This window comes from Oratosquilla oratoria, chromosome 11, assembly GCF_046742065.1.
Source record: "Oratosquilla oratoria isolate Oo_2021 chromosome 11, ASM4674206v1, whole genome shotgun sequence".
NCBI lineage: Eukaryota > Metazoa > Arthropoda > Malacostraca > Stomatopoda > Squillidae > Oratosquilla > Oratosquilla oratoria.
The window spans coordinates 35,541,382-35,551,381 of NC_134787.1; the positions used below are offsets into that span (position 1 = coordinate 35,541,382).

Genomic DNA, 10,000 nt, shown 5'->3' on the forward strand with positions numbered 1-10,000 from the left:
TATAGCCACCTTCTGTTGGTTTCAAGTCCTCGGCTTTGGGTTGGGGTCCCAGTGCTGGTGGGGACTTCATGTCCCCAGGACCTGAGACGGTTGGGTCACTACCTGTCGTTTCTACCATTCTCCCTCTCCGTTCAAATCCTGTTTTCTTTGATTAACTCGATGAGTACTCTTGGTGTAAACAGACCAGCGGACTACAAAAACGACGTTTACTCTCTTAGTGCGTCAAAATTTCCATCTCTTCATTATGTTCACGGCTTTCAAAGGTTCATCTGGAAAAGAGCATCAAGTATATTATAATCTGAACTATACAAATCTCACATATATTGTATGATACTATCCTAAAAACAAATATAAAAATGCAGGGATGAAATACAAATATCTATAAACACGCGGAAATGCCCTGAAACAAATAATGACTATAAACGAATAATGGAATCTGATACTATGTTTTACCCTAATGAAGGAAGTGATGATATCTAAGCAGGAAAATACTTATACAAAAATATACACGCGTTACCATCAGAAAGGCAGAATCGAATATTTTAATGCTGTACAGTAAATTAAGGAAATATTCCCGTTCTTGCAATCGCATTACTCTCGATATTTCAGGTTTCAAATTCTGCATCAAATGCATGAGTAGACGATATGGCGTACCAATTGATCCAGCTCTATTATGGCTTTTGTAACACTTAATAAAACGTAACAAATTAATAAATACATAATTCATGAATAGATAAAATAAATCAATATGTACATAAATAACAAATAATTAGATGATAATTAAGTAGACTGTCATTTTATATTTTCCCACGCGCGCGCGCACACACACACGCACACACACGCACACACACACACACACACACACCAAGTGCAATTAAATACGGGTACACCCAGAGATAATGGATATTCAGATTAAAGAAAAAAAATCACAAACAAATGAAAAGAATCAGCCCAATAAAACTGAGCGGTCAATGCCCTCGAGATATTCGTATCATGACTGAATAAAGATAAGATATACTTTCTCGTAAGTCAAATACCCACAAGAGAGTAATGGGGAATACCTGAAACTGATCACCCGATCTCGGGCCCTGTCCAGGGACCGAGTGCCAGTACCTCGGGGCTGCTGCGCCTTCACCTGGACTCAAGTGCATGTCTGAATCAACCATAACTGTCTTCGATCACGTGTTTGACCTGTGATCGGCAGCTTACAGCCTCCCTATGATAGTTCAGAGTGCATACATGCCTCAACCAATAGGTGCTGTTGCGACCTTATGGCACAAAGAGCAGGCCCACTCCCTTCATCAAGGGAGACAGTAACGACTTCCCACCTTAATGAAATGTTTCAAGTCGTAAGCGCAACGCGCAAACTCGCCGCCAGCCACGCTCGTCCAATTCAGTTTCTTTTTCTCCAAATATCATCATGGTTTCGATTTCATTTATGGTTTTAGCTTGGACTATATCAAATTCTAAGCTATTCTAGTTGATACACATATATAGACAATTGTTTCTTGACATCGTATAGATGTGTGTGTGTGTGTGTGTGTGTGTGTGTGTGTGTGTGTGTGTGTGTGTGTGTGTGTGTGTGTGTGTGTGTGATTTTTTTCTGCCTTGCCTATCAAGCTTGCCTTCTTATGACGTAACTAAAAATTTTAAATTCCAAGATGTTCATTTGTTACTTCATCTTTCCTAAAAATTCTATAACATTTTTCTTAGGCACCACATTCCCTAGGTCTTTTGTTTTAATATATTTTTTAATAAATATTATGTGCGACGAATTTCAAAGCAGTCGATTCATTCAGTCCCATTCTAAATCAGCATTCAATATTAAACAACAGTCCGTCGCCTTCACGATGCAATGTCCTGAGCGCTACTTATCAAAATCATAATAAAACTAATGCCGAAAAATATAAATAATCTTCATGAAATATTGATAATAAAAATGCAATATAATAAAATTAAATGGCGATAGTTACGATAACACTGGTCAACAAAATCGATTAAAATACTTGTCCCACAAGCAAAAGGAGGTGAACTTGATAGAATTTTTTCGGTTGATTTCAAATATGTTTTCAGAATTTTTCTATCAGGCATAATTTTTCTGTGATAACATATTAAATTTTAAACCATTACAATTAATAAACGAGGTTGATATTTCAATGAAACTCACATTTAAAATGTAGAAATTATGGTTTTCGAGTGTATTTTGCTTTTGGAAGATTCCTTTGTAGTATCCAATAGTAATCAGTCAACATTGAAGATCCCCACTTCCCTTGATACCGGGTTTTCATGTTCAGAATGTCCTGGTGAAACCTCTCACCGTGATCGTCACTGATGGTGCCAAGATTTGCAAGGAAAAGTCCAAGCGAGAGTCCAGGAAGTGGATTTTTAGGCTCGCATTGCATCTCAAAGCCTTGTAGGATGCCAGTAGCTCTTTTACGATTTCAGATTAGTTATTTGTTTTGTGATTTCCCAAAAACTCTGCGCAAACTTTCTTAAATGAAAGCCACGCAGCTTTTTCAAGCTCATTTAGGTCTTCATCAAAATTCTGGTCTCTCATCAGCTCCCTAATCTGTGGTCCAACAAAAATACCTTCTTTGATTTTTGCGTAACTTACTCTATGAAACTTATTTTTCAAATATGTGAATCCCTTGCTATCCATACCTTTAACGAAAAATTTCATCAACCCTAACTTAATATGCAAAGGAGGCAGATAAAATTTCTCTGAATCAACAAGAGGAGGATTGACAACAGTCTCTCCTGGGGTCAAAGATTGTTTCGGTCACACATTCTTTTCAGAAAAAAAAAATTCAACCCAGTTGCATTCCAAGTAAAAGTGCCACAACATTTAGGTCACCACAGATATTCCATTTCTGTTCTTCATACTTAATTTTTTGCAATAGAAGCTTCATACTCTCATATGTTTCCTTCATGTTAGCTGCATGGGCCAGAGGAACAGAAGGAAACTTATTTTCATTGTGGAGCAAAACAGCTTTCAGGCTCACTTTTGAAATCCAAAAAACAAGCGCCATTCATTCCTGTCATATTTATGTTTTAGTTCCTACATAGCAAATATACATCATTGCAAAACACACCATCCTCAAATGAGAAAAGCTGTTCAAAGTCACAATGTCACTTACGATAAAAACTAACTTTGGATTCTTTCTGGAGAATATTTAAGCCTTTTAATCTGGAAGTAAGAAGTTCAGATTGCCTTTTTTTTTTACAAGTTTAAATCCCGCACAAGAACATTCAGATCTCCCTGACTCAATAAACGAGGTTCACTTGAACACATTGGCTGAAAGTTCATTGCTTCTGTTTCTTTTTCCATAACCTCCTCACATGACCCATCATCACTTAGGTTTTGAAGGGTCATGTACAGGAAAGTTTTGACTGTGAGGTATTGGTCTCACAGCAGATAATAAATTAGGATATTTTACAATATGCTTGGATGTTGATGTTATTCTTTTTATATTTGTAATGCAGAAGTAGCAACCTGAAGTATGATCTTTTGGTTCTCTCCAAACCATAGGAATGGCAAAAGGCATATGGCGCGAACCTTTCGCCCATGCAGTGAGAAGACTAACACAGGATACATAACACACATGGTGGGCTCAGCTTTTATACTGGTCCCCCACTTTGCAGGCAAATAATGTTCATAACACTTTTAATAAATGGCGTGAAACACCGTCTATGTGACTTGAATGTCTCTACACCGCAAATAAAGCAAAAATTATCTGGCATTGTGAACGTGAACGGCGGATACGCTACTGTACAATATCACAGGCTTATTGCCACACAAATGCGCACTACACAACCTCACACCAACACTCCCCAGTACTGCCAAACGTATAACAATCTCACGCAGTGTTGCCAACCTCTTGATTGAAATTTATCCCACGTAACACACGTAACATTACATACCGTGGAACACAAAAATTGTGGGTAATGGAAAAATTGGACATTATTTTTTAATTCTACATACAAAAGCTCATAAGATACAGCTACTGTTCTCCTTGGGACAAATTCTTTGTTGACCAGTGTAATCATAGCGCCAATATTCGTGACTAAGGAATTGTGAATCGTCGTTTTTCTATTTTTTTATGAAATTATTTTTCCTTAGCCATCTGGCTGTAACCAGGAAAAATATACAGAGATCTTGGGATATATAGAAATAAAATATATATTGGGACAAATATATATATAAATCATTATTACTAAATAATATACTGTACACATATGTATAATTATCCAACGACTGGAACGGCGTAGCAAATGACTTCCATGTACAAGGCAATGGGGAGAAAAACATTATCTTCTTGATAATTTTAATTTTCGCAGCCTTACGCGACGACAGAATATCACAATGTTCCCTGAAAATTCAATTTTACGTTAGTGGGAAGGATGGTGTGTGTGTGTGTGTGTGTGTGTGTGTGTGTGTGTGTGTGTGTGTGTGTGTGTGTGTGTGTGTGTGTGTGTGTGTGTGTGTGTGTGTGAGAGAGAGAGAGAGAGAGAGAGAGGGGGGAGGGGGAGAAGGAAAGAGAGGGAGAGAGGGGGGGAGGGGGAGTAGGAAAGAGAGGGAGAGAGGAGAGAGAGAGAGAGAGAGAGAGAGAGAGAGAGAGAGAGAGAGAGAGAGAGAGAAATAATTGCACATTTTAAATTGGCACAGGAAAAAGGAACATAGACAACACAAACACACAGAAGTTACAGAACTGAAACTATGAATCGTAAAGATCCCTCAAGATGCTGTTTGAGGTCAAGGAGCTTCAAAGAAGGAATGGAGGAAGGAAGGAACAGAGGAAAAGTGGGAAGAAAAGAAAATGAAAGTAAAGAAAATGAAAAGGAAAAAGAAAAGAAAAAGAAAAAAAAAAGTGAATTGTGCACAAATTGATGTCATTTTGCCTCTGGTGCCAACCACTAGACTCGCAAGCAAATCAATAAATAGCAAATGCAAACGTTATTCAAACTTTCACTAAATACATAAACGAAGAAAAGACACTTTATAATTCTAATTATACCAGAGTGACTTGTAAACATTACATCGTTTACATGCACATGTCTACACCAGGAAGGGAGAGGGATAGTATCTCCCAAGAAGCTCTGAAATAAGTTGTAATGGACATGGAGCAATTTTAGTTCATGTGACCAGATGTTAGCGTGCTGGACTACCTAAGCCTGAGTACAGGAGGTGGCGAGGTCAGGAAAGTTTAAAATACTCTGGTCTAAATGCCCAGGACTACCCTGAGGGTGTGCACGCCCGCCCACCCACCTTGATATGGTCACCTTTAACACGGGTCAAACGCGTTTCCCTTTCTAAAATATTGCTGCAAAAAGAAAAAAAAGTTAACACTTGTCCTCTATATTTCACAGACATTCTATGCACTAAAGGGCTCTCATTTCTGAGTTAATATCAATGTCATGTAAATTTCCCACATAATTATTTCTTGAATAGTAGTCACATGTGTTCGTACGTGTGCGTGTGTGTGTGTGTGTGTGTGTGTTTATCATCATGCATTCATTTGTGCTGTTTTCTCCAACTGTATATGCAATATATAAATGTAGAAATAAATATAAATGTATAAATGTAGAAATATTCGTGTGTGCGTTTGTGTATCCATAAAAAGGTGTGTAAGCGTTACATGTGCATTTGCATGAGTATGTGTGATTGTGTACGTGCGTTGGCAGATGTCTCTCTTTCTCTTTCTGGTTTGGGGCCTTACTACCTCTGATGGCACTTTAGTTAACTTGGTCAAATCGTTCACTATTCACTCTGGTCGGGAGATAATCTTTTAATACCACCCTTCTTGTCACTTCCCTTTTTTAACATTTCATTGTATGTCCTCTCATCCTTTGTAAAGGAATCGTTCTCCGTAAACGAGTGAGGATTCTAATCCCTCCATATCTCTTCTTTCTTCCAGTCTTGTTTGCTCACATTATTCTAGTCTTCCTACATCCAACAGACAGTATAGTCCTGGTATGTGTGTGTGTGTGTGTGTGTTTTGTTCATGAACTTCAGATGAACAGCTCGACCGCTTTTCAAGTCTGAAATGATGATGGAATTCGAGACTGGAAATGCATTTTGCTGAATATTCACGACCATTACATGGATCTACATACACCAGGGAGAGAGAGAGAGAGAGAGAGAGAGAGAGAGAGAGAGAGAGAGAGAGAGAGAGAGAGAGAGAGAGAGAGAGAGAGAGAGAGAGAGAGAGAGAGAGAGAGAGAGAGAGAGAGAGAGAGAGAGAGAGAGAGAGAGAGAGAGAGAGATATGGAGAAAGAGAGAGAGAGAGATACGGAGAGAGAGAGAGAGAGAGAGAGAGAGAGAGAGAGAGAGAGAGAGAGAGAGAGAGAGAGAGAGAGAGAGAGAGAGAGAGAGAGAGAGAGAGAGAGAGGAGAGAGATAGGAGAGAGAGAGGAGAGAGAGGAGAGAGAGAGAGAGAGAGAGAGAGAGAGAGAGAGAGAGAGAGAGAGAGAGAGAGAGAGACGGATAGAGATACAGATAGAGACGGATAGAGATACAGATAGAGACGGATAGAGATACAGATAGAGACGGATAGAGATACAGATAGAGACGGATAGAGATACAGATAGATACGGATAGAGATAAAGAGAGAGAGAGAGAGAGGGTGAGCCCACGCCAGGAGGCGCTGAGTGGCCGCGGCCGAAGCCGTCTCCTCTACCCTACTATGCGCTGTAGGGACTGTTTGGGTCAGGTAGCAGACAGTCACTGCTTGGAGTCTGAGAAAATGTGGGATTCGAACCCAAAACTTAAGCGAATGCGAGAGCAGCACACTGCCGATGACGCTACTAGCTCATTACATAATAATTCCAGAGAAAAGAGTCTGTTTCTTACCAAATTTATCTTGATTAAGTATTTATCAGAATATATACAATAAACACAGCAGTTAACATTGAATATTCATTTCAACAAGTAAACAAACTGAATGACAGTGATTATCTTTACAAACTACAAAACAAGTTTTGTATTTTGTTACATAACTTTGAATTTCATATCCACTCACCACAAAACCAGAATGAATACTGTTGATTTATCAAGTGGTACATTTAAGTAACAAAAAGCTTCAATTTAACGGTCGCACTAATTACCGAGATCACCGAGATGAAATGGAAATTACCGATATGCAATATAATTCACCGAAATAAGGCATTAGGAGTCTTAAGAATTGAATTTCTCGCCTGTACAAACTGTAAATTGGCAAAAAGAATCAAACATAAGTCGAAATTTGATTGAAATTCGCGGGTCAGATTTGCCGAGATCGCCAGCGCTATACCGGTACCAAGATCGAGAGAATACAAGGTCTACTCAACAGCTATCCAGTATTTAGGTCGTTTGCGCATTGACGTCACTAGAAGTGCTTGGCCCAAAGACTATATAGGAAAGACGGGAAAGCTCACGGAGAGCCGCATCGTCCACATACATTTTACTGTGCGGCTCTCTCACTAGATGGCGTTTACGTCAATCACCAGTTTTAACTGCATCGTCTGTTTCTTTATTAAATATGTCAAAGATAAACCACAAGAACATTTTTCCAAAATGAAACCCCCATTTTAACGGTTGCAGAACATGAAATAGGTAAGTCTCCCAGAAACTCTGTGGTGCCTGTACGTTTTCTCTTTTACCTTACCTAACATTTTCACTTACGTTTTCACCATTTTCTCTGTGGGCTCCCCTTCAGATGACGTCACAACATGCGCGCGAGCAGACCTTATATTCTCTCGATCTTGACCGGTACAGTAAACTCGCCGAGATAAATAGTGCACGAATAGAAAATTAGTTTTTATCTTAATATTTTACAATATAATGCACTTTCATGTATATTTTGAAGTTTATTTCGGAGTAATATGTCCTATAAATCACATTGTAGCGATTTACCGAGATCGGGCAGCAGCAGCCATTACCATACCGAGATTAAAACAGGAATTACAGAGATTAATATGAAATTACCGATACGGAGTATTAAAATCACCGGTTTTATTATCATTACTTATTACTGACGGTTTTTGCTCAAATGTACAATTTTATGTAAAAAAAATTGGCATACGGTTGCATTATTTGAACTATTTTCTTTAAAATATGTGTTTTTCATGTAATGTGATCAAAGAGAAGTTACGTTTTTTGCCTCTGCAAAATTACCGACCACAGCTACGAATACCGTCAAAGTACACTATTAAGTTTCTTACTATTATGTTATTAGTGTAATAGATTGCATATAGTTGAATTATTTGATCTATTTTCATACATATTACATACAATTAGATACAAAATTTTCATTAATATTTAGTCATTTAAAATAGGCTATACAAAATTTATAGGTTATGAAATATCGGTGTCCGGACATAATCCCTCCTGGACACAATCCCCCCCGGACTAAATCCCTCCGGACAATATCACTCCTGGACAGAATCCCCCCTGGACAGACTCCCTCCTAGAGTATATGTTTATTTATGTATTTTAATATATTAATGTATTTTAATATATATTCTATAATATTTGACTATACGTGAGTATATGTTTATTTATGTATTTTAATATATATAATATTTCCATATATGTTTGTAAAGTGTAGTAGTGAAGCAAAAAACTTTGTTCATAAGTGATTTATTCAAACAAGTATATAAATGTCTGTACTGTATCCATTAGCACCTCGGTAAGGTAAGGCAAGATGTTAATTGCTTTGCATGTGATGATATATAATGGGAGAGCTGCTAATCTGAATAACGTGGGGGAATTTTGTCCAGCGCGCTCACATTTGTGGGGGGATTCTGTCCAGGAGGGATATTGTCCGGGAGGGATTATGTCCCGGATCCGAAAAATCACACTGCATACATTGTATTATTCAAAGTAGACCGCTTGAAAAAAGAAAATAAAGAAGCAGAGCGCTTTTGTGTTATTATATATTTAGTGCAAAAAGTACAGAGTTGGATAGAAATACACATTTTATATACACATGAAAAAGGTAGAAGAACAGTTTGCACAAGAGTAGAGTAGAGGACGATTTATCCCCTTGAAGCCGGTAGGTCAGGTCACAAGGGTCAGTGTCCCACTAATGAGGGAGGGGCAACATTAGGTCACGCAGGGTCACATTTTACCAGTTATTCTTTTGCTTATTTCTTGACAGATGAAATTGTCAAGTCTATATAAGCCCTTGTGTAAATTGGTATTTTGATCACTGGTGGTATGGATCAAACTACACTATTAAGTTCCTTACTATAATATTAGTGTAATAGATTGCAAAGGCACCCCAATCAACATGATGATTATTTAATTCAACATGCTTGAAGATTCCACCCGAGTTATTACCATCCCTAACATTGTTCTTATGTTGTTCAATTCTAATGTTTAAAGGTTTGGCAGTTTGACCTATGTAAAACTGATTACACGTTTTGCAAGGAATTTTATAAATGCATCCTTTTCTAACTTCAATACTATTGTTGATGAGCATGTTTTACTGCACTCTTATCCTTAAAAACTACTTTTACGTTAAATCTTTTTATTAATTCTGTGGCACTTCATAAATATTCTTGAAATTGCAAAATTAAAACTATATGATAACTGAAAGATGATGTATTACCTGTGTATTATTCAATATTACATAATATATTATGGTATTTTGATTTTTGTTAAAGTAATATGTAATAAATGTGTATTACCTGTGTATTATTTAACATTACATAATATATTATGGTATTTGTTGAAAAAAATCGGGGACGAGTTGTCCTATTTTGGGGGGGACGAGTTGTCCTAGGAGTGCAGATTTGGGGACGAGTTGACCGGGGACCAATTGACCCGTTCACGCATTCGGCGAGTGCAGATCATCACTGAGCGTAATTGATGGAGTTGACCAAAAACATAATACTTTTAGAATTTCTTGTGGGGTTCGAACATGTGGGGCACATTTCCATACTAACTTGAATAAAGCTAAAGTAAAAATGATGTTATTTTAAAAACTTATGTCTTTGTAATAACAAGATTACATACAATT

At 37.6% G+C, this 10,000-nt stretch overlaps 1 protein-coding gene across 6 annotated transcripts in view; it reads right to left on the reverse strand.

Moving 5' to 3' along the window:
* The window catches only part of LOC143029737 (alpha-tocopherol transfer protein-like), a 94,041-nt gene that overhangs the window by 48,901 nt on the left and 35,140 nt on the right, over nt 1-10,000 (reverse strand). For all 6 annotated transcript variants that reach the window (XM_076192619.1, XM_076192617.1, XM_076192618.1 and 3 more), the window contains exon 2: nt 1-269. This exon is cut by the window's left edge and continues 265 nt beyond it. In XM_076192619.1, the coding sequence (XP_076048734.1) occupies nt 1-118 (118 nt within the window). In that variant the 5' untranslated portion in view covers nt 119-269. The remainder of the gene's footprint in view (nt 270-10,000) is intronic.